Here is a 25,260-nt window from a genome sequence, read left to right as displayed (position 1 = left end):
AGCTACAACAGCTCAACTTTAATTTCCTCCTTTTTAAAAATATTTTTGGATTCCAAAGTAAATATAAATGGCATTGTTAAGTAACATTTTTCTTTCTACCCCATCTTCCTTTACTAAGGAATAAAAGTAAGGCATAAGTGAGAAATAAAATTTACACATTCACAGATATCTTTTTTAGTCTGCAAGGCAGTTGGGGGAAGGGAGGTTTTTGGCTTGTTTATGGTGTAATCTCAGGGGGAAATACCGGAATATCCTGGAAGGAGGACTGTTAGACCGATGTTAGACTGAAGCTCTTTTCTTTCTAGGAGAGCATGTTCTTATTCATGGGATTTGCAGCAACTATACATTTCCTCTATTTTCAGCTTCTGTTCTGGTTGTTGTTGTTATTAGTCTCTTTGTAATAGAGATGGGTAGATTTAATTCTGCCTTTACATTTGTAATTTGTTGAAAATAAATGCTCTCACTTTGTGAGTCCTTTGTCAAAAACTGAAGAGACTAGAGAGTAGCACTTAATTCTGCAGAGGGTAGTTCATTAGTATTTAGTTTCTGCAGATGGGATTTAGCAATATATGCAAACCACTTTGCTCCTCAGGAAATGACTTTTTAGCCAGACAGTGAATACAGTTTTAGTTAGAAGGTCTTGATTTCCTCAACTGTGTACCTTTAATAATTGGGAGTGTGATACAGGACATTTTGTAGCAATCTGTCCATTTTCCACTTAGGTTTAATCTTTTGGGTAAAGTAATACATTCTGTACATGGAGTATGATTTAGCAAGGGGTTAAAAATTAATTTGAGACTAATTCCAGATCCACCATATATACTAGGAATCTATATCTCTTTATTCATTTATTTTGAGAGGAGGAAGTATATTTCTCTAGTTGAGGCAGGAGATAGATGGGCCCCAGGCTGAGCAGCTGGAGTTTATCCCCTGTGGACAGATTCTCCAAGATGAATACAATAGCAGGAGGAAGGAGAAGCTAAGCCCTGCCCACATGAAAGATAAAGGGACCACATATTTCTCATTCTCAGAGTCAAGGAGACCTTTCCCACTACACGTGCGCAGAAAGGCTCCACAGAGGTCAAAAAGGGAGGGGGCGTCACCCCATAGTAAGTGATGTCAACCTACCCATAGGCCTCTTCTCTAGAATTCCATCTTGGCTAAGAGATGCACGTGCACCCATGGGAGGACCCTGAGATAAACCAGTTACAGACTCAGAACCAGGCAAAGCAAGATAATTGGCCAAAGGGAACCCAGAAGAAATGCCCCATACAAGTGAGGTAAACTACTACAAGCACACGACTCTCGACTCTCTGAGTCCACCCATGTGAGTCTATTCATACGTACCCTTTTTCCTCCTAATAAACACTTTACTTGTTTCACTACTTTTCATCTCTGGGAATTCATTTCTACAAAGCCGACGAGCCAGGGACCTTGTCGCTGGCCACTGTCCCTGGTGGTCTAGTGGCTAGGATTCAATGCTCTCATGCCGAGGCCTGACTTCAGTCTCTAGCCGGGGAACCGAAATCCTGCTTGAAGCTGCTGCAGGCTGAGGTCACCCAAGATCATAGTCATTTGATTTCAAATCCTTTTTCTTTATTAGTTCACCTATTCTTTTGACAATATTGTATATCATCATTCATCACAGCATGAGTAAATATTTAAAGGTAAGGAAGTGGTGAGTTTATAAGTTCCAGAAAGGAATACAGTTTAAAAAACAAAATGAATGAGGAAAGTAGATTTGTGACATTAAAGAAACTATGACTACCAGATGTTAATAAGCTTATACTTATGATGGCAGTTTATGGTTCCCTCACTGATGATTCCTACTCTAAATGATGTTGATACAATTAGATTATAACTGATCCCTTTTGTGAGCAAATTCAATTTTACTTTCATCCAGGAACTGTGTTTTATATGGTAAAAGGAAGAGCTTTCAGTGTAAGATCAGTGTTGAGTAGAGGAATAGAAAGAATGCAGAGGAATAGTTAAGTCATATAATTTGAAAATTCTTGTCTAGGAAACTCTCGATTAGACTGAATGCCATAGGAAAAAGGAAGAAAGATATAACTGGTCATTAAATATTTTGTAGAGATTTCTTTTGCTGGTCTTAGAAAAGCAAGCTGTGATTTTTATTTTTTTACTTTTAGTACCTAATTTTTCTTTCATCTTTATTGAAAATTCTGTTGTTCTTAATTGAAAAATCTTTAATATTTTTAAATTAAACTTTCAGAATAGACAAAGTATACAAAATGGTTGAGTTCTTAAAACTGAAATACTTTAATATCAAAAATAAAAACCAAAAACAAATATGGAGACTCTTCAACATTATCCTTTAGTCCTTAGGGTAATTGATGGAAAATTAAGTAAAAGTAGTGTTAACCCCTATTTAGTCTGTGGTGGGCACTATACTCAATCCTTTATGTGCATTTCATTTCTTTGTTTTATTTACACAAAAACCCTATTTAGTATGTACTATTATTATTTCCACTGTTTTATGGAGAAATAGATAAGGAAGGGAGAAAACCTAGGTCCATCTGATTCCCCAGAGCTTGAAATCATAACTACTTTGGGTTTCTTTGTAAGTAGAGAGTCAGCTATCATATTGCAAGCATTCTCGCTTTTCAAAAGTCAATCTAATAATAATGGCCAGAATGGAAAATCTGTTTGGTTTCTTTTCCTTTTTTCTATTCGCATGTCTTTCATTGCTTTCAACAAGTTTGCAGCTCTTCATAGAAGTAGCTGATTTGTTTTAGTTGACTGGAACAAGAACCTTTTAAAACCTAGGTTAGTGTAAAAATCTAAACCTTTTATGGGTCAGTTGGTTTAACTGCATTTTGTGGCCAGAACCTCTACACATAATTGATTGATCACAAGAGGAATTTGTCATAGGTCAGGAGAATTCAGCACATACTTATAGCACCACCAGAGTTCACTATATTATGCTTACTGTTTTGGGAATTATGTCATGATCTGAAAAAGCTGAAGCTGTTGTGTCAGTCTGAGGAAACTTGTCTGTTTTCGTGGGCTTTTTATAATAATATTTATCTGTCAAACATGGCTTTCAAATTCAGCACCGTGCAAGAGACTGGTCTAGGCAATTACAGAAGATATAGAATTTCCCTTAGAAATTTAGAGTGTAGGAAAGTCATTACGTTTTAGTCACAAATAACTGCTACAGTACCAACTACAAAGAATTACTGTGGAGGAAAGGCAAAAACTTTCAGTTTAGGATCATTTAGAAAGACTAAGTGGACATGCCTGAGAATGCTATTAGATATGCTTTTAAAAATCTAATTTTCTATTTCTGGAGCTTATTTTTCTTACTGTCTTAGGTTTTAAAATGTACTTCATATCTTTTTCTTGCTCCCCCACTTCTCTGTTCTGATACAGATCATATAGCATGGGTATGTTTGTTACCTTTGCCTAGAAGAAATTTTTCCAGCATTGCCATTAGGATGTAACGTTTGAGTTAAACTGATTTGAAGGGGAGAGTTGAAACTACCATTTTCTTTGTAAACTGCAAGACAGATTTTAGATGTTATCTTTGATGTTAGCAAAACATGTTATGTTTTATATAGCGTTTCTTTTATAAACGACTGTAATTCTATTTATTCAGTCAAATTCTGTCTATATGAACCTTAAGTTGTGTACTAGTAGTTATAAATAAACCTTAAGTTGTGTACTAGTAGTTAGTTGGATGTAGTAGTTAATAAGTTAAATTCATTCATGTGTATTTCACCGTAGTTTAATATATAAATCTCTTGGATTTTCAGCATGGAGTGGGGAAAGAAATCCTGATTACAGTTCTCTTTCCCATTTAAATTTCTCCAATTTTTGTTTTGTTTTGGCTGTTTTTCTCAACTGTCAGTGGAATTATTGTCTTCCTGTCTCCATATTCAGGTAGTGTCAGTGGCTGAGTATCACCGCAGGATCGATGCTCTAAATACTGAAGAACTGCGCACACTCTGCAGACGTCTCCAGGTGCCCCCTTCAGTAGTTTAAACCCCTCCAGAGATTGAATATTCCCTGTTTTCAGTGTCTTTTGTCAGGGCAAATCTCTTTTCTGAAGGATTCGTTTTGACTGCAGCACTAAAATACCCCATCAGAAAATTCCTTTTGTATTAAAGAGTACAGTATTGCCTTGAAGAGCTGTAGGACTATCTTTTGTGGCATCTTTTCATTTGAAAAATTTTCAGAGGAATTTTCTGTTATTTTAGAACTGTTCTCACTACTGTGTTTCTTAGATTGATGAGGAGTTTTCATTTTACATTGGAAGAATGTCTTGGATTTGAGGTTGAATCTTTACTAAATGGAATCCGAAAGATGTGGTACTGTGGGAAAATGTTTAAAAATTTAACAGAAAGCAAGGTTCTCTTCTTAAAGGCTATTTCAGTTGTATCAACCCTACATCAAATATCATAATGAGACGAATTGTTTTTGTCCTTGAGGTTTTCCTGGTTGGTATTAGAAATACTTTGGAATAGTATAGATTAGGCACTTCAACTAGATAAATTATTTAAAATTCTGTGAAATAATCTTTGTGATTTTTCAGGAATAAGAACTATATATTTGACCTCATTTTTCAGCTTTGTGTATTACTGTGTGTTTTCCTCTTCTTAATGAGATATGCTTTCATGGCTTTGCTAGAACTCCTGAATTTTTTTCTTTTCTTTTAATGCTTCTCATGCTGCCTTGGATTTTTTTTAACCTTTCACATCATCAAAATAAGGGTAAAACATGATGATGATGTGAAAGAATTAATATAGTTTTCATCAAAAAACAATACAGTTCTAGAACATGTATTGGTTGAAAATATATGTTGTTTAAGTTTGGTAAGAAATCTGTTAAAGGAACAAAATAATTTAGCAAGATTTCATTCCTGCGTGGAATCACAGTCATCGAGAATTGCTGCATTTTAGTTATCTGCTGCAATAGAATTCTGTTTTCCAATTTCAAAGTTTCATCAACAGTAGTTTCATATATTTTATTTTCTAATATTACTGCATTTTATATATTAAAATAAAATTAATATGAAAAAGTGCCAACAGAATAAATTGTACAGGAATTTAAGTTAATCAACATTTCTGTCACTTTAAGAATATCACTGTTGTTTCATATATTTTATTTTCTAATATTATTCCATTTTACATATGAAAATAAAATTAATAGGAAAAAGTGCCAACAGAATAAATTGTATAAGAATTTGTTTTGATTTAATCAACATTTTTATCATCTTAAGAATATCAGTGAGATCATTTCCATCAAGCAAAAGCATACATACTTTTTAGTGCATCACATTGTTCTAATTTAAAAAATAGGTTTGTGAAAAAGTTAACTTTTAAATGTATTGTTTGGTTCAGCTAGATAAAAAAATTTCATGTTTAGAAAGTAAAAATTAAAAAGGCATTTCTAAAAATAATGATAACCTTTTCAATGAAGCAGATAAATTCACATACACATGCACACCAATGAAACATTATACTTTCTTTTTTGTACTATTTTTTTAATTAAAATTTTGGCACCCAGGAAGTTTTCCTAATTACTTTTGGCAAATTTTATGTTTACCATGAAAAAATAATCTCACATATTTTAAATAGCACAGATAAAAAGCAAGCTAGCTGGCTCATTTTTTGCCCTTGAATAGAAAAATTAAAGTTTCCATGCAACTTAACCTCTTTTTACCAGAAATGTGGAGTTTATCATTCAATACCTGTCCTTCCTCATGTAGTAGATGAGAAAAATGTCTGCTTATAAAAAAACTTTTTCTGCATTGGACATGCCATTGTTATTAGATGGAGCATCTTTTTCTTATTCTAAAATCCTAAATTAAAGCTTTAGCCACCTTTTTTAAGGTATAAGGTTTTATTTCTCTCAAAAGGCTAAAATTTTTGAAGGTTTGTTGCCGTTCTGTATTAATATGTTGCTGCTGTTTACTTCTTTAGATTACTACAAGGGAAGATATAAATTCAAAGCAGGTTACTCCAGTGAAAGCAGACCTGGAATCTGAATCTTTTCGACCAAACCTAAGTGATCCCAGTGAACTCTTACTGCCAGATCAAATTGAAAAGGTATGACATACCCACATATGGGCATTTCTGAGTGTGTGCCAAGAGAATAAAATAGCCCGTTTTCAGTTGTTTTGAAAACTGAAGAAGCAGGGCTATTGTTCCTAGTCTTAGTCTTCAATGAAGAAAAAGTAAACAAAATATAGCAACTAATGTAATAGAAGGTATTAGGAGATTTGGGTAAGCAGATGTTAAAATAAATAACAGTAGCAATTTAGGTGAGACAATATAATGGCCAGTATTTAATTTCTTATTGTGTGCCAGTTACTTGCTTTATATGGGTAATCTAATGTAGTTGTTGCAGCCCCCATAGGAGTTGGATGCTCTTATTGTCACATTTTGTAAGTGAAGAAACTTGGGTGCCAAGAGGTTACGTAAATGTTCAAAGCCATACAGTTATAACATATTGAAGCTTGATTTCTAATTCTGATAGTCTGCCTCTGGATTTGAGAGGTTATTAATAATCAAGCTAACAGTTCGTCAAATATTTTTGTTAATTTGATACAGAGGATGCAAACAATAATTAATCCATGTTTCTTGCCTCTATTCTAATCTGTATGTTGTTTGGTATGACTGTTTCTTTTCCTAATGAGCAATTAATATGTCATACTGAGAAATGTACAGTTATTCTTCAAGCATCTCAGTATCTTTGACAATGATATTTTCTACTGTTATTTTTGTAGGCTGCATTTTATAAAATACTATTAAATTCCAACTGGCATTAGTATCGTACAGATTAATAATAAGCAACTATTGAGTATGTGTTAACAATTTATTTTTCAAAGCTTACCAAGCATCTTCCACCAAGAACAATTGGCTACCCATGGACTCTTGTTTATGGTACTGGGAAGCATGGTACAAGCTTGAAGACCCTGTATCGAACAATGACAGGTTTAGACACTCCAGTGCTGATGGTGATTAAAGACAGTGATGGGCAGGTATGAAAAATAACAACATAGACACCTTACCTTTTAAGAGATGGTAGTAACAGTAACGTTAGCATGTTCTTTTGCTAAAAATTTTCATTAGTACATTTTATTAAGTTTAACTGGTAATTATTGAGTGCTTTTGATATGCAAGGCAATGCTGAGTCCTACAGAGGGATAGATATGAACATGAATAATTAAACAGTTCCTGCCATCAAAGGAATTATAATCTGGTAGAAAAGAATACTAAAGTATGCGAGTATCTCTAAAGCCAAGCAAAATATGCCTAGTATAGTTAGAACCTACAAAAAGTAAAAGGGGTGTTTAGATTGTTCATTCCTATCTGAGGGAGATAAGAATGAGGTTCAGGGAAATAGTGGAAATTGACAGTCTTGAAATGTGGGTAAATTTTAGAAAGTTAAAGATAATCGTGAGAGATAGCTTCTAGATGGCGGAGCAGTAAGACGTGGAGATAACCTTCCTCCCCACAAATACATAAAAAATACATCTACATGAGGAGCAGCTCCTACAAAACACCTACTGAACTCTGGCAGAAGACCTCAGACTTCCCAAAAGGCAAGAAACTCCCCACGTACCTGGGTAGGGCAAAAGAAAAAAAAAAAAAAACATAAACAAAAGAATAGGGATGGGACCTGCACCTCTGGGAGGGAGCTGTGAAGGAGGAAAAGTTTCCACACACTAGGAAGCCCCTTCACTGGCAGAGATGGCAGGTGGGTGGGGGGAAGCTTCAGAGACATGGAGGAGAGTGCAGCAACAGGGGTGCAGAAGGCATAGCGGAGAGATTCCTGCACAGAGCATTGCTGCCGACCAGCACTCACCAGCCTGAGAGGCTTGTCTGCTCACTGGCCAGGGCAGGTGGGGGCTGGGAGCTGAGGCTCCGGCTTTCAGAGGTCAGACCCCAGGGAGAGGACTGGGGTTTGCTGCGTGAACACAGCCTGAAGGGGACTAGTGCATCACAGCTAGCCAGGAGGGAGTCTGGGAAAAAGTCTGGACCTGCCTAAGAGGCAAGAGACCATTGTTTCGGGGTGCGCAAGGAGAGGGGATTCAGAGGACTGCCTAAACGAGCTCCAGAGACGGGCGTGAGACGCAGCTATCAGTGCGGACCACGGAGATGGGTATGGAATGCTAAGGCTGCTTGCTGCTGCAGCCACCAAGAAGCCTGTATGCAAGCACAGGTCACTATCCACACCTCCCCTCCCGGGAGCCTGTGCAGCCCACCACTACTAGGGTCCCGTGATCCAGGGACAACTTCCCCGGGAGAACGCACAGCGCGCCTCAGGCTGTTGGAACGTCATGTCGGCCTCTGCTGCCACAGGCTTGCCCCACATTCCGTACCCCACCCTCCCCCCTGGCCTGAGTGAGCCAGAGCCCCCTAATCAGCTGCTACTTTAACCCCGTCCTGTCTGGGTGGGGAACAGATGCCTTCAGCGACCTACACGCAGAGGCGGAGCCATATCCAAAGCTGAACCCCAGGAAATGTGCGAACAAAGAAGAGAAAGGGAAATCTCTCCATGCAGCCTCAGGAGCAGTGGATTAAATCTCCACAATCAAATTGATATACCCTGCATCTGTGGAATACCTGAATAGACAATGAATCGTCCCAAAATTGAAGAGGTGGACTTTGGGAGCAACTGTAGACTTGGGGTTTGATTTCTGCATCTAATTTGTTTCTGGTTTTATGTTTATCTTAGTTTAGTATTTAGAGCTTATTATCATTGGTAGGTTTGTTATTGATTTGGTGCTCTCTTCCTTTTTTCTTCTTTTATATATATATATATATATATATATATTTCCTTTTCTCCTTTCGTGAGTGTGTATGTATATGCTTCTTTGTGTGATTTTGTCTGTATAGCTTTGATTTTACCATTTGACCTAGGGTTCTGTCTTTTTTTCGCTTTGTTTTGGTTTTTTTTAGTATAGTTTGTAGCACTTGTTATCATTGGTGGATTTGTTTTTTGGTTTGGCTGCTCTCTTCTTTCTTTCTTTCTTTTTTAATTTATTTTTTAATTTTTAATAATATATTTTTTATTTTAATAACTTTATTTTAATTTGTTTTTCATTCTTTCTTTCTTTTTTTTCCTCCCTTTTCTTCTGAGCCATGTGGCTATCAGGGTCTTGGTGCTTCAGCCAAGTGTCAGGCCTGAGCCTCTGAGGTTAGAGAGCTGAGTTCAGGACATTGGTCCACCAGAGACCTCCCGGCCCCACATAATATCAAACGGCGAAAGCTCTCCCAGAGATCTCCATCTCAACATGAAGACCCAGCTCCACTCAACGACCACCAAGCTACAGTGCTGGACACCCTATGCCAAACAACTAGCAAGACAGGAACACAACCCCACCCATTAGCAGAGAGGCTGCCTAAAATAACAACTTCACAGACACCCAAAAACACACCACCGGACGCGGTCCTGCCCACCAGAAAGACAAGATGCAGCCTCATCCACCAGAACACAGGCATTAGTCCCCTTCACCAGGAAGCCTGCAAAATCCAGTGAACCAACCTCACCCACTGGGGGCAGACACCAAAACTAACGGGAACTATGAACCTGCAGGCTGCGAAAAGGAGACCTCAAACACAGTAAGTTAAGCAAAATGAGAAAACAGAGAAATACACAGCAGATGAAGGAGCAAGGTAAAAACCCACCAGATCAAACAAATGAAGAGGAAATAGGCAGTCTACCTGGAAAGGAATTCCGAGTAATGATAGTAAAGATGATCCAAAATCTTGGAAATAGAATGGAGAAAATACAAGAAACGTTTAACAAGGACCCAGAAGAACTAAAGAGCAAACAAACAATGATGAACAAAACAGTAAATATAATTAAACATTCTCTAGAAGGAATCAATAGCAGAATACCTGAGGCAGAAGAACAGAGAAGTGACCTGGAAGATAAAAGAGAGGAAATAACTACCACAGAGCAGAATAAAGAAAAAAGAATTAGAAGAATTGAGGACAGTCTCAGAGACCTTTGAGATAATATTAAATGCACCAACTTTTGAATTATAGGGGTCCCAGAAGAAGAAGAGGGAAAAAAAAGGGGCTGAGAAAATACTTAAAGAGATTATACTTGAAAACTTCCCTAATATAGGAAAGGAAATAGTCAAGTCCAGGAAGTGCAGAGAGTCCCATACAGAATAAATCCAAGGAGAAACACGCCAAGAAACATATTAATCAAGCTATCAAAAATTAAATAGAAAGAAAAATATTGAAAGCAGCAAGGGAAAAGCAACAAATAACATACAAGGGAATCCCCATAAGGTTAACAGCTGATCTTTCAGCAGAAACTCTGCAAGCCAGAAGGGAGTGGCAGGACATAGTTAAAGTGATGAAAGGGAAAAACCTACAACCAGGATTACCCAGCAAGGATCTCATTCAGATTTGATGGAGAAATTAAAACCTTTACAGACAAGCAAAAGCTAAGAGAATTCAGCACCACCAAACCACCTTTACAACAAATGCTAAAGGAACTTCTCTAGGCAGGAAACACAAGAGAAGGAAAACACCTACAGTAACAGACCCAAAACAATTAAGAAAATGGTAATAGGAACATACATACTGATAACTACCTTAAATGTAAATGGATTAAATGCTCCAACCAAAAGACATAGACTGGCTAAACGGATACAAAAACAAGACCCGTACATATGCTGTCTACAAGAGACTCACTTCAGACCTAGGGACACATACAGACTGAAAGTGAGGGAATGGAAAAAGATATTCCATGCAAATGGAAATCAAAAGAAAGCTGTAGTAGCAAGCCTCATATCAGACAAAATAGACTTTAAAACAAAGACTATGACAAGAGACAAAGAAGGACACTACATAATGATCAAGGGATCAATCCAAGAAGAAGATATAACAGTTGTAAATATTTATGCACCCAACATAGGAGCACCTCAATACATAAGGCAAATGCTAACAGCCATAAAAGGGGTAATCGACAGTAGCACAATCATAGCAGGGGACTTTACCACCCCACTTTCACCAATGGACAGATCATCCAAAATGAAAATAAATAAGGAAACACAAGCTTTAAATGATACTTTAAACAAGATGGACTTAATTGATATTTATAGGACATTCCATCCAAAAACAGCACAATACACTTTCTTCTCAAGTGCTCATGGACATTCTCCAGGATAGATCATGTGTTGGGTCACAAATCAAGCCTTGGTAAATTTAAGAAAATTGAAATCGTATCAAGTATCTTTTCCGACCACAACACTATGAAACTAGATATCAATTACAGGAAAAAAATCTGTGAAAAATACAAACACATGGAGGCTAAACAGTACACTCTTAAATAACCAAGAGATCACTGAAGAAATCAAAGAGAAAAACAAAATACCTAGAAACAAATGACAATGAAAACACGACAACCCAAAACCTATGGGATGCAGCAAAAGCAGTTCTAAGAGGGAAGTTTATAGCAATACAGTCCTACCTCAAGAAACAAGAAACATCTCAAATAAACAACCTAACCTTACAGCTAAAGCAATTAGAGAAGGAAGAACAAAAAAACCCCCAAAGTTAGCAGAAGGAAAGAAATCATAAAGATCAGATCAGAAATAAGTGAAAAAGAAATGAAGGAAATAGTAGCTAAGATCAATAAAACTAAAATCTGGTTCTTTGAGAAGGTAAAAAAAATTGATAAACTACTAGCCAGACTCATCAAGAAAAAAAGGGAGAAGACTCAAATCAATAGAATCAGAAATGAAAAAGGAGAAGTAACAACTGACACTGCAGAAATACAAAGAATCATGAGAGATTACTACAAGCAACTCTATGCCAATAAAATGGACAACCTGGAAAATATGGACATATTCTTAGAAAACCACAACCTCCCAAGACTGAACCAGGAAGAAATAGAAAATATAAACAGACCAATCACAAGCACTGAAATTGAGAATGTGATTAAAAATCTTCCAACAAACAAAAGCCCAGGACCAGATGGCTTCACAGGCAAATTCTATCAACATTTCGAGAAGAGCTAACACTTGTCCTTCTCAGACTCTTCCAAAATACAGCAGAGGGCAGAACACTCCCAAACTCATTCTACGAGGCCACCATCACCCTGATACCAAAACCAAAGATGTCACAAAAAAAGAAAACTACAGACCAATATCACTGATGAACATCGATGCAAAAATCCTCAACAAAATACTAGCAAACAGAACCCAATAGCACATTAAAAGGATCATACACCATGATCAAGTGGGGTTTATCCCAGGAATGCAAGGATTCTTCAGTATATGCAACTCAGTCAATGTGATAAACCATATTAACACATTGAAGGAGAAAAACCATATGATCATCTCAATAGATGCAGAAAAAGTTTCTGACAAAATTCAGCACCCATGATAAAAACTCTCCAGAAAATAGGCATAGAGGGAACTTACCTCAACATAATAAAGACCATATATGACAAACCTACAGCCAACATTTTTCTCAATGGTGAAAAACTGAAACCATTTCCACTAAGATCAGGAACAAGACTCTGACCACTGTTATTCAGCATAGTTTTGAAAGTTTTAGCCACAGCAATCAGAGAAGAAAAAGAAATAAAAGGAATCCAAATCGGAAGAGAAGAAGTAAATCTGTCACTGTTTGCAGATGACATGATACTATACATAGAGAATCCTGAAGATGCTACCAGAAAACTACTAGAGCTAATCAATGAATTTGGTAAAGTAGCAGGATACAAAATTAATGCACAGAAATCTCTTGCATTTCTATACACTAATGATGAAAAATCTGAAAGAGAAATTAAGGAAACACTCCCATTTACCATTGCAACAAAAAGAATAAAATACCTAGGAATAAACCTACCTAAAGAGACAAAAGACCTGTATGCCGAAAACTGTAAGACACTGATGAGAGAAATTAAAGAAGATACAAACAGATGGAGAGATATACTATGTTCTTGGATTGGAAGAATCAACATTGTGAAAATGACTATACTACCCAAAGCAATCTACAGATCCATTGCAATACCTATCAAAGTTCCAATGGCATTTTTCACAGAACTAGAACAAAAAATTTCACAATTTGTGTGGAAACACAAAACACCCTGATAGCCAAAGCAATCTTGAGAAAGAAAAACAGAGCTGGAGGAATCAGAGTCCCTGACTTCAGACTATAGTACAAAGCTGCAGTAATCAAGACAGTATGGTAGTGGTAGAAAAACAGAAATATAGATCAATGGAACAGGATAGAAAGCCCAGAGATAATCCCACACGCATATGGTCACCTTATCTTTGATAAAGGAGGCAAGAATATGCAATGGAGAAAAGACAGCCTCTTCAATAAGTGGTGCTGGGAAAACTGGACAGCTACATATAAAAGAATGAAATTAGAACCCTTCCTAACACCATACACAAAAATAAATTCGAAATGGATTAAAGACCTAAATGTAAAGCCATACACTACAAAACTCTTAGAGGAAAACATAGGCAGAACACTGTATGACATAAATCACAGCAAGATCCTTTTTGACCCACCTCCTAGAGAAATGGAAATAAAAACACAAACAAATGGGACCTAATGAAACTTAAAAGCTTTTGCACAGCAAAGGAAACCATAAACAAGACGAAAAGACAGCCCTCAGAATGGGAGAAAATATTTGCAAATGAAGCAACTGACAAAGGATTAGTCTCCAAAATATACAGGCAGTTCATGCAACTCAATATCAAAAAAACAAACAACCCAATCCAAAAATGGGCAGAAGACCTAAACAGACATTTCTCCAAAGAAGATATACAGATTGCCAACAAACACCTGAAAGGATGCTCAACATCATTAATCATTAAAGAAATGAAAATCAGAACTGCAATGAGGTATCGCCTCACACCAGTCAGAATGGCCATCATCAAAAATTCTACAGACAATAATTGCTGGTGAGCGTGTGGAGAAAAGGGAACCCTCTTGCACTGTTGGTGGGAATGTAAATTGATACAGCCACTATGGAGAACAGTATGGAGGTTCCTTAAAAAACTAAAAATAGAGGTACCATACGACCCAGCAATCCCACTACTGGGCATATACCCTGAGAAAACCATAATTCAAAAAGAGACATGTACCACAATGTTCATTGCAGCTCTATTTACAATAGCCAGGACTTGGAAGCAACCTAAGTGTCCATTGACAGATGAATGGATAAAGGAGATGTGGCACATATATACAATGGAATATTACTCAGCCATAAAAAGAAACAAAATTGAGTTATTTGTAGTGAGGTGGGGAGACCTAGAGACTGTCATACAGAGTGAACTAAGTCAGAAAGAGAAAAACAAATACCGTATGCTAACACATATATACGGAATGTAAAAAAAAAAAGAAGAAAAAATCGTTCTGAAGAACCTAGGGGCAGGACAGGAATAAAGACGCAGACGTAGAGAATGGACTTGAGGACACGGGGAGGGGGAAAGGTAAGCTGGGATGAAGTGAGAGAGTGGCATGGACATATATACACTACCAAATGTAAAATAGATAGCTAGTGGGAAGCAGCCGCATAGCACAGGGAGATCAGCTCGGTGCTTTGTGACCACCTAGAGGGGTGGGACAGGGAGGGTGGGAGGGAGGGAGATGCAAGAGGGAGGCGATACGGAGATATATGTATGTGTATAGCTGATTCACTTTGTTATACATCAGCAACTAACACACCATTGTAAAGCAATTATAATCCAATAAAGATGTTTTTAAAAAAATAGCAAAAAAATAAATAAAATTTACAGAATAAATAAATAAAGATAATTGTGTGAGGATGAGACCAAGAACAAAGTTCCAGATAAGGAAGAGAAAGTTTGGTTATTCCTGAAACAGCAAGTTCATAAATGGGCAAAACACATCTTTGTTATTGTCAGACCTAGTAGCTTCCTTTTGGGAGGTGGAGGTGGTGGTCCAGAGTTTCTGGGGTGCTGGTAATGTCCTGTTTCTAGGTCTGCATGAAGGTTAAATGGGACTTTGCTTTGTGATGATTCCAAATTGAGCTGTGTGATTATATTTTATATATATGTATGTACATAAACACCTTACAATAAGAAAAGTCTGTTTTAAAAATTGAGTATGGAAGTAGAATGTCAGGAGAGATAGTGACTATAAAGATCATCAAACTCTACTTTGCCATTTCGTGGTCTGGAACCTTAGACCCAGAACATTGAAATGACTTGTCCAGGCCTCTTGTTCATTTATTCATCCTTTTTTTAGGGTATCTACTGTGTGTCGTGTACTATGTAAAGCCAAGGCATTACAGGACCAAACAATTCAGACTGAAGTTCTGTCCTCATGGAATTTACTGTCTAATGAAGAGGAAACTGGCATACCTTTTTAGTAGTAGAATGTTTACCCATACTGAAGGGTTTTTGCTGTCGTAAGTGCTACAGTACCACAACAGCATGTTGTCCTCACTGTGTACATTGTCATGCTGAAATGTGGCTACCACTTTTTTAGATTATCTTTTTGTTATAATAGACATGTTTTTAGATTTCAAAACTAGGAAAAATCTGGTTTTTTCCCACTGAGAAACTGATATGCTTTGTACCTGACAATAATATGAATTGTGTGACAACTGGTCATGTTTCACTTTTTAAGTACAAGTAGACAAAACTATGCTATATTAAACTTTTTGTATTTTACTTAAACATATATAATGGGACAATGCTTACCGAAACAAATTAATAGTGATGTCATTGAACATGCCTTTTTTATCCTTAGGTTTTTGGTGCATTGGCATCTGAGCCATTCAAAGTAAGTGATGGCTTTTATGGTACTGGAGAGACCTTTGTTTTTACGTTCTGTCCGGAATTTGAGGTAAGAACAGTTATTCCAGTTATATTCAGTTTGTGAAGAGGTGGCATCTTGAACAGAACATTCACTTTGGAGTCCTGCATACTTGCATTTGACTCTCAATCTCTGCCTTTTACTAACTGATAACCAAGCACTTTTTTGACCATTGTGAGCTTCAACTTTCCTGTGGTTAGAATGGGGATCATAAAATGTAACAAGGTTGTTTAAAAATTAAATGAGAATCATATATGTGTAACACTTGGCATGGTACCAGAAAGACATCATGGGCTCAGTAAGGAGTATACATCATTATTACTGTTTTGTTTATTAATTATCATTGTAAAATTTCTAGAAACTTTTAATGACTAAATAAGTTTAATGATGTCAGTCTTGAAAACTTAAAAAATAAATTATTTGGGGTTAAATCAAAAGTGATTACCTGATTTCATTTTCTTTATTGTGACTTGACTAAAATTAGATACATTCTAATACCAATGAGATCTGAAATTTAATACATGTATTTTAGTGAATGTGTAACTGTTTCAAGCATTGAGTGCAATCTCAGAGTCTCTGGTACAGTCAGGTTCAGCATGTGAGACAGTACCTAAGAGATGAAATTATAACCTTGAAAATAGGAATCAACACAGTTGGTTTTAAAAAGAATTGTCTTTAGGAACAATTTCTATAATGAACAAAATAGGATTTGATAACATAATAGGAACAAACTCTCTTAACAAATTTCGGTTTAAGTGGCTCACCAGATTAACTAGTGCTTTCCATTCCTTCCATAAAACATCAACTGATGCCTACAGCTACCTGGAAGCTTGTAGTTGTTACAGATTTTTGAAGTTTCAGTTGTACTTGTTTCCAATCCTTTTTTATGATGCTGTTTCTACCTGGTAACTAATAATGTAATTAAACAAATGTTATATATCTATGAAAAAGTGAGTGCTAAAGTTTATTTTATTGAAAACTATAATGAATACTTCGGAAAATTTTTATAAAGGTGAGGTGCTAGAAATTGATGTTGTATTAGGTTTAGGTAGAACTTCCATGAAAGGTTAAAAATATTTAAGAATATTAACATCTAGAAGTTTTACCCTTGAATTTCTCAAGTGTTTTTACGTTCACTCCTCTTTAAAGAAATTGAAACTGGAAAGCATAAACACGTGCTACAGGCTTCTGTGAGAATAATGATAGGCAAATTCATACCCAAAGAAAAGACCTTGGCCCTATATCAAAATGTTAAAACATTATCAAATTAATGTACATTTATATTTGATGCTAAAATAAAAGTTAATGACATCTACTCAGTTTTTAACTAATTTTCTACTTTCTTAACTTTTCTCATTAACCATCGAACTCTTGTAGTCAGAAAAGAGAAAGTCACATAGATAGTGATATTTTCATCTACATATTTAAAGCTTTTGTCATTTTTGTAGGTCTTTAAGTGGACAGGAGATAATATGTTTTTTATCAAAGGAGACATGGATTCACTAGCTTTTGGTGGTGGAGGGTAAGTCTCTTGAACATTTAACTGTGAGATTTTGAAAGAAACTTTAAAAATTCATTTGTGTTATTTATAAAATCAGCTATCTTTGGAAAGTTTTGACATTAGAATCCTAATTTATATATTATGACTAAGAAAATATAATATTTGCAAGAAGGTGCTTGAGTGTAGTATTTGAAACTCTTGGTAGAATATTACTCATCTCAAAATGCTGTTTAGTTGATTCCCTTTTGATTAAAAACCCTTCTTTTAAAGTCTAGTGACTTCTTGATAGTTGAAAGAGAAATACACTAATCGCTTAGAACTTCTCAAATTTTCAAAAAACCGTGGTGATATGTTCTTTCTCTCAATTTATTAAAAAGGTCTAAAATTTTTCATGTTATTCTACCCTGGAGACTATTTGGATTGATATTTTAGACAATAGAAATCTGTTTTCCTGTTAAAAATGTTAGTGACCCCCCCCCCCCCCAATTTTCAGGGCTTGTTTTCTTTTTTTTTAACAGTATGAGTAATCAGCAGTTTGATTTGATTCTTCTGGCATAGCAAGCATTGTGAGAAACTTTGTTTTTTTGTTCTGGTATTCCAACTTCATTTAGTCTTCATGGTGTTTGGAGGTAGCTTGCTCTACTGCCTCCTAGCCTAGACTTCTCAACTAGCCCTTAGCAAACACAACCTCCTTCATTTGTTATTTCTCTCTATCTTTCAGGATCAGAATAATGTATGCTAAATAATTCCCAAACTTATAGAAGTGTTATTTGTTTCCCACATTTGAGGATATATAATAATAATTCATTCAGGTCACAGAATCTTGTTAGCCTGAATATTCATCATCCTGAGTGATTCTAACAAATTCTCTCTTACAACTTCTCTGTAGATAGGTATTTGGAAGACATGATTCCAGTGATTAAAAATTAACCATGGTTATGGTAGCCTTCTTTGAAGGACATAACCAGGTAACTAAAAACCATGTTATTTTTAGTTGTTGGAATCAGCTTATAATGTTTATATGTTCCAATTACACCTTTTTTGTTTGGGGAGAAGGCAGTCGTTCGGCCCTACTCCAATGGTGGTCTTACATGTGATTCAGTTAGCTCTCCAGGAAAGCCTCACAAGCAAGTGGCTTATAATTTCAAGCTGTTAAGGGTGCCTTCAGTCTTTGAAAGTAATGTACACAATGTCATTAGATATTTGCTGGAACTTAGTGTTAATGATGCAACATGATTCCAGCAAGCTAAACTAACCATTGGGTCAGTTGATAACAACTTAAGACAAGTTTACAGTCTTTGAAGGTGAGTACAGTCTCAGAAAATGGGAGCTATAAGGACTGGATATTCCAGAATTCCAAACAGGAGCCCCAAAGAAATCAAAATCATGTGATGGACTGAATATAGGCTTTGGAGTCAGATAGACCTGATTCAAATTCTTCAACATAAATCACATGTGGGACCTTGAACAACTCAAGTCTAAAGTTTCCTCAGCTGTGAGTTAGAGATTGAACCCTTAACATTAACCAAACATTTTATTTTAGATGATAGGGAGTTTTAATGTCTCTAAGAAACTCATGTTAAATATATTAAAACCTAACAGCAAAGAGAAATTCATAATACCAGGCAAAGAATAACAGAGTAGTACCTGCCTCAAAAGCTAATTCTATAATTTTAGAGGGTTCATCTTACTCCTTGATCTATATGTTAAGTGATTTTATAATGGGATATGAACAAAACAAAGTTGTCTTGTGCCACTTTGTGTGGAAAGGAGTAGGGAATGATTTTGAAAAAAAGATTTTTAGAGTTGTTGAATATTGAAATGTCTCATTAAATTAATATTTTACAACCTCTGCAATTATTCTTTTACAACTTAGGTCATAAGTATTAAAAGATTTTCGTTAGAACTATTTTCTTCTATGTATTACAGGGGAGAATTTGCCCTGTGGCTTGATGGAGATCTCTACCATGGAAGAAGCCATTCTTGTAAAACATTTGGAAATCATACACTTTCTAAGAAGGAAGACTTCTTTATCCAAGACATTGAAATCTGGGCTTTTGAATGAATATAATGCTCTCTCTCTTAGCAGGATAATGGCCCAAACCTGACATGGACAAACAAGCATTGTTTGGAAAGTTCAAGAAGCAATACAATGTAACATGTAACTCATGCTTTAAAAATAGTTCATATCACCATTTCTTACAGCTATAATTTTGGAATTTATTTTTAAAATCATGTTTCTGTCCCAGAGGTCTTTAGGGTTAGACCATGGCGTGGGTCCCTGCAGTGTAACAGCTTAGGGTTTGTCAGAATTTTGGTAGCATTTTGATCATAGTGACCACCTCATCTATAATCCATGTTTTCCCAGTCTCCTAATAGGATGGTGCTCTTTTGTTGAACCTATTTTGGTTTATTATTTTTTAAACTATATTGATTGTTTTAGTAGAGTAGTCTAACCTGGGATATTGAGGGAATGAAGACTAGGTACTACTGTATCTGTGAGGTTGGCACAGGTGACTTTTGGACATGCTCAGCTTAGTTATTCTTAGAAAGGAAAAAACACATGCCAAAACAATGCATACTTCATAGACCACTGAGTTCTAGTTTTAATTCACAGTACAACATTCTCTTTATTAATTTTGCCTGTATTCTCAAATTCATTTTAATAAAAATGAAATTTGAGGAGAATTCTGATTGTAATAGACCACAGTGCACATGATCTGCAGGTTTGGGCATATGCTTTCATCGTTGAATTATCTGATAAAGAGTTATAAAATGACAAAGGAGAATGAGAACTGGATGATTCTACTGAATTTAATATATCAAGCAAGAAAATATACTATTTACATATCTGTAGCTTAGCAGGGCATTATCATAACTACAAAAACTAAGAAACAGATGCATATTTTGTCAACATATTGTGTCAGGTATACTGTTTTATAGTTCTGTTGTTTTAGCCTTGTTGCACACCAACTCCCAAAATAAGGTTCCTGTTCAAAAGAAAAAAAAAAAAAAAACTTGTGATTTTTTTTTTTTGAGTGGTATATGTTATTAATCACCATTAGCATTTGCTCTTATAAAAGGGCAATGATTATAGTAGAATATTGTAACTCAGTAGACTTGTTGAATATGCAAACTTACTGTCAAGTGACCTCAAAAAAACAAAAAAAGAAAAGATAAAATATATCAGTAGTTCTTATCCTCTTTTGTAGGAAACCAATACTAAGCCATTGCGGCAATAATTCATCAGTTAATTTCAAAGCTTCATGTAATGCAAAAAAAAAAAAAATCCTGCCGTTATACATGTGACAGTGACCTTGTGCTGAAATTTCAGCTATTCCAGGTAAACATTGTATATTATCTTGTAAATTAATGTTTAAAGGTAGTTTTGTTCTTATAGAAAGTGTTGATTGCCAGGTTGTTTATAGCACTTTAAATTATTCTAAAAATGAAATTATAAGCCAAATATGTTGGCTTAAGTAGATTTAGTTGTATAGTACTTGGATATATTTAGATCTTTTGAAAGTTTAGATAATTATCTAAAGAAAGCATAATGCTAATGAAAAAGAAAATCTGATAATCTATTTAATATGCTATTGCCGAATATGAATAGAAATACAGGGCATCGTTTCCTTGTTTAAGTAAAGCTCTCATTAAAAGTTACTAACAGTGTATAGATTAAATGTTTACAATATAGGGAACTGTAAATAAATATATCAGTTTTTTTCCCCCTTTGGTCTTCCACAGCAGTATTATTGTCTTTGTGGAGTTGACTAATCATAAAAAAATCCTGTATTGGATTTCAATTACAGTAAGGTCATAGTGGTGTATACCAAATAAAATTAAATACATAAATATAAATTTGAGTTTGGATTTATTGAATAATCAAGTTATTTTTATATTTAAGAAGTCTGATTAAATGTACTACTATCTTTTATATGTGAAAAATGATTCTAGGAGCGATGGTGGTGGTGTGGTGGTGGTAATAGTAATAATGATGGAAGGATGCATTCAAGCAGAGGGAACAGCACAGTTTAAAAAATGGGGATATACTTGGGTACTTGGCACATGAGGAAATGCAAGTCATTTGTTATTTTTAAATTATGTCCCTGGTTTTCTTGGTGGGGAGTGCATAGCAAGGTAAGACTAATTTCATAAAGAGCTCTGTTGTTGTGCAGTGTCAAGAAATTTAGATTTTTTTAATCTCATAGGAGCAATTAAGAAAATTTGAGTGCAAGAATGTTATGATCAGATTTCCACTTTAGAATGATGTCTGTGCAAAGTAGATTAGTAGAGAAACAAATTAGAGACAAGGAGACTAATAAGACTGTTGTAAAGTCCAGAGAGAAAATGTTGAGGTCTGAACAAGAATAGTAGCAATAGTGATAAGAAAGGAGGCATGGATTTGAAAGAGATTTAGGAATTAGGATTAACAAGATATGGTTATTAATTAGGTGTCAGAAAGAGTTAAGGATAGCTCTCAGGTTTTTTTGTTAGGAATATATTATTCATCGAGATGGGTGATGTACGAAGAGTAGAAACAAGCAGCAGATAGGGAAGTTAGGTTAGTTGTGGACCTTATTATAGTAGAACATGAGAAACTAGAGAACAGATTGGGGGCAGGGGGGAATTAATATTCTGTTCTGATAGATAAAAAAAAAGTTTAAATCAACAACATATAGGTAGATGTTGAAGCCATAACCTGTGGATGAGATGCCCTTGGAGATTATAGACTGAGTGAAAAGAGAATTCTTTTTTTTATTTATTTATGGCTGTGTTGGGTCTTCGTTTCTGTGCGAGGGCTTTCTCTAGTTGTGGCAAGCGGGGGCCACTCTTCATCGCGGTGTGCGGGCCTCTCACTATCGCGGCCTCTCTTGTTGCGGAGCACAGGCTCCAGATACGCAGGCTCAGTAATTGTGGCTCATGGGCCCAGCTGCTCTGCGGCATGTGGGATCTTCCCAGACCAGGGCTCGAACCCGTGTCCCCTGCATTAGCAGGCAGACTCCCAACCACTGCGCCACCAGGGAAGCCCGAGAATTCTTGAGATAGGTTTTGGGGGTATAGTAATATTAAGTGACAGACAGAAGAAAAGGCTGTAAGCTTCCATCTCAAGCAGCTAGAAGAACAGTAACAAATTTAACCTAATGAAAATAGAAGGAAAAACGAAATAAAGATGTGAGCAAAAATCAGTAAAATTTAAAACAAGCATACAGAACAGAAATTCTGAGAATAATGAAATTGTAAACCGCGAGCAAGATTAAGAAAAAGACAACTCACTGTTAAGAATTTATAGGGAGACATCGCTGGAGCCATTGAACCTTAAAGAGATAAGATATTGTGAAGAACTTTGCATCAATAAACTTGACAATGTAAATGAAACAGAAAAATGTTTTGGAAAACAGAATTTATTAAAAATGACCCAAGAAGAAATAAAATTTTTGTATTAAAGAAACTGAATCTCTTAATTAAAAAAAAAAATCCTTCCCACAAAAAACTCAGGTCTGTATGCTTCCACTGGGTAATCCTTTTAAGTATTTAAGGAAAAATAAAGTATCAGTCTTACATGAACTCTTCCAGGGTACTGAGAAAAGGGAGAACTTATGTTATTGAGGCTATCACCACCTTGATACCAAAACTTTACAATCCTTAGCAAAAAAATTACAGAACAGCATGGTATGAGCATAGATACAAAATCCTACATAAAATATTCACAAATCAAATTTAGCAGTGTATGAAAGAATAATATATTACAACCAAATTGAGTTTATTCCAGGAAAGCAACAGTAGTTATTTTTAAATTGGTATTATTTTCCACATTTAAAGAAAAAAAATCCATGATCATCTCTATAGAAGCAAAAGAAGCATTTGATCAATTTCAGTGCCTGTTTATGATAAAAACTTAGCAAATTAGGAAAGAAGGGATCTTCCTCAATCTGATAAAAAATTATCCTTGAAAAATGTACAGTAAGCATCATCTTTAATGGTGAATTATGGAAAGTTTCCTCCCAGAAGTAGGAAACGTAACAATGATAACTGCTTTCATCACTTCTATTCAGCATTATCCTGGAAGTTCCAACCAGTTCAATAAAGCAAGATAAAGAAAAGGCATAAGGACTGGGAAGAAAAGACTTTAAATGTCATTTGTATAGGACACAATTGTGGACATAGAAAATTCCAAAATGATCAAACTATTGAAATCAGTTTATTTACCAAGGTCACTAAAGACAAGTTCAATATTAAAAAAAGAGTAAAAACCTTTCTTTTTATTCTTTCTAAACCAACAATTAGAAAATGAAGCTTAAAATACTGTCATTTTGCAATACCATTGAAAAAATTGGATATATATAACAAAAAGATAGAGATAAGTAGGAAGGATATACCATGCTCATGATATAAAGACAAAATTGAAAGGTGTCAGTTCTCTAAAATCAATCTGTATTGGCAGGGAAAATCTCAGCCAGGTTTATTTGTGGAAATTAAGCTGGTCTATAATTTATATGGAAATGTAAAGGCAAAGAACAGCTGAGGCAACAGTGAAGAATGAGGCTGTGGTCTTAAATACTAGACAATCATGATCTATTAGAAAGGTGTTTACAACAATGTGGTATTGGTCAAAGGATATACAAAAGAATGGATTAAAGTCAAGAGTCTAGAAACAGACTGATTTTTTAAAAAGATGATGCTGCTGCTTAGTGGAGAGAATGGTCTTTTCAATAAATGATGCTGGATTAATCGGATGTCTGTATGGAACAAAAAATCTTGACCCATCTCATACCACGTACAAAAATTAATTACAGATTGTAGATCTAAATGTTAAAGGTAAAAAAATAATGCTTTTAGTTGAAAAATATAGGAGAATATCATCATGACTTTAGGATACACATAAATTGGACAGAAAAGCACTAACTATAAAGGAAAAAAATGGTAAATTATACTACATTAAAATTTTAAGAGCTTTTCATCAAAAGACATCATTAAAAATGAAAAGGCAACCAACAGAGTAGAAGGTTTTTGTAATACACAGATCTAATGAAGGTCTCATATACACAATATACAAATGACTACGACTCAAAAGACAAAAAAGGCAGAAGACTTTGGCAATTCCTAGGAGTATTAAAACAGCCAATAAACGCTATTTAAAAAGGAATGTGAAGTGGAATAACTTTGGAAAATATTTTTTGGCGGTATTCTACTAAAGCTAAATTTGGCCGGCAAATTTCATTCCTTGCTATGTACCCAACAGTAATTGTGTATATTTGTTTACCAAAATATATGTACTAGAGTGTTTACAAAAGAACTATTTGCTTTCTTTCTCCTCTCCTGACCATCGCCCTGCTCCCTCCATACACTCACCCATTCACCTGTTTTACTGAGTCTAATTTACTGCTTCCTCTGGCTTGTTCTTGGAAGTAATCAAGCACGTGGGCACTCTTCACTAGCAGAGTCTCGGTTCTTAACAGCCCTCTGGTAAGGTGCACTGGTTTTCAAACCAGCTAAAGGGGCTCATCTTCCCAGTGTCGGACTCCAGGTCTAGGGTGCCCAATATGTGTCTCGAGCCCCTCACTCCCAGGCAGGATCCCCGAGCTTGTGATATATCCCCCTCCTCTTTGTGTTCCCTGCTCAGGGCGCAGGCCCTGATCTGACAGCTTCTCCTCCCTTCCTACCTGGCTCTGTGTGAATCTTTCTTTAGAGGCTTCATTGTAGAATAGCCTTTCTATCAGTCTCCAGTTTGTTTTCAGTGAGAATTGCTCCACGTGAAGTTGTATTTTTGATGTGTTCCTGGGGTGAGGTGAGCTCAGCATTCTCCTACTCTCTGCCATCTTAATCTCCCCTGCAACCTTTTCCTTACTTTTTTCAGAGCTGCATCCATGTGTATGTACCATGCTTTTTTCAGCCATTTTCCCATATGTATTAGGTTATTGCATTATTTTACAATTAAAAATAGTATACTATGTTATGCATATG

The 25,260-nt window shown here is 35.7% G+C and overlaps 1 protein-coding gene across 13 annotated transcripts in view; it reads left to right on the top strand.

The window, feature by feature from the left end:
- OXR1 (oxidation resistance 1) overlaps window positions 1-20,595 on the top strand; it is a 458,944-nt gene extending 438,349 nt beyond the window's left edge. For 10 of the 13 annotated variants that reach the window (XM_036830008.1, XM_036830010.1, XM_036830009.1 and 7 more), the window contains 6 exons: window positions 3,904-3,984; window positions 5,946-6,071; window positions 6,854-7,006; window positions 15,729-15,824; window positions 17,243-17,316; window positions 19,225-20,595. In XM_036830008.1, coding sequence (XP_036685903.1) covers window positions 3,904-3,984; window positions 5,946-6,071; window positions 6,854-7,006; window positions 15,729-15,824; window positions 17,243-17,316; window positions 19,225-19,360 — 666 coding nt within the window. In that variant the 3' untranslated portion in view covers window positions 19,361-20,595. The remainder of the gene's footprint in view (window positions 1-3,903; window positions 3,985-5,945; window positions 6,072-6,853; window positions 7,007-15,728; window positions 15,825-17,242; window positions 17,317-19,224) is intronic. The other 3 variants (XM_036830011.1, XM_036830013.1, XM_036830021.1) reach the window with 1 other exon arrangement.
- Window positions 20,596-25,260: the final 4,665 nt, after the last annotated feature.

This window comes from Balaenoptera musculus, chromosome 17 (assembly GCF_009873245.2).
Source record: "Balaenoptera musculus isolate JJ_BM4_2016_0621 chromosome 17, mBalMus1.pri.v3, whole genome shotgun sequence".
Taxonomy (NCBI): Eukaryota; Metazoa; Chordata; class Mammalia; order Artiodactyla; family Balaenopteridae; genus Balaenoptera; species Balaenoptera musculus.
The sequence above is the reverse complement of the archived record's forward strand: the minus strand, read 5'-3'. Positions and strand labels throughout refer to the sequence as shown.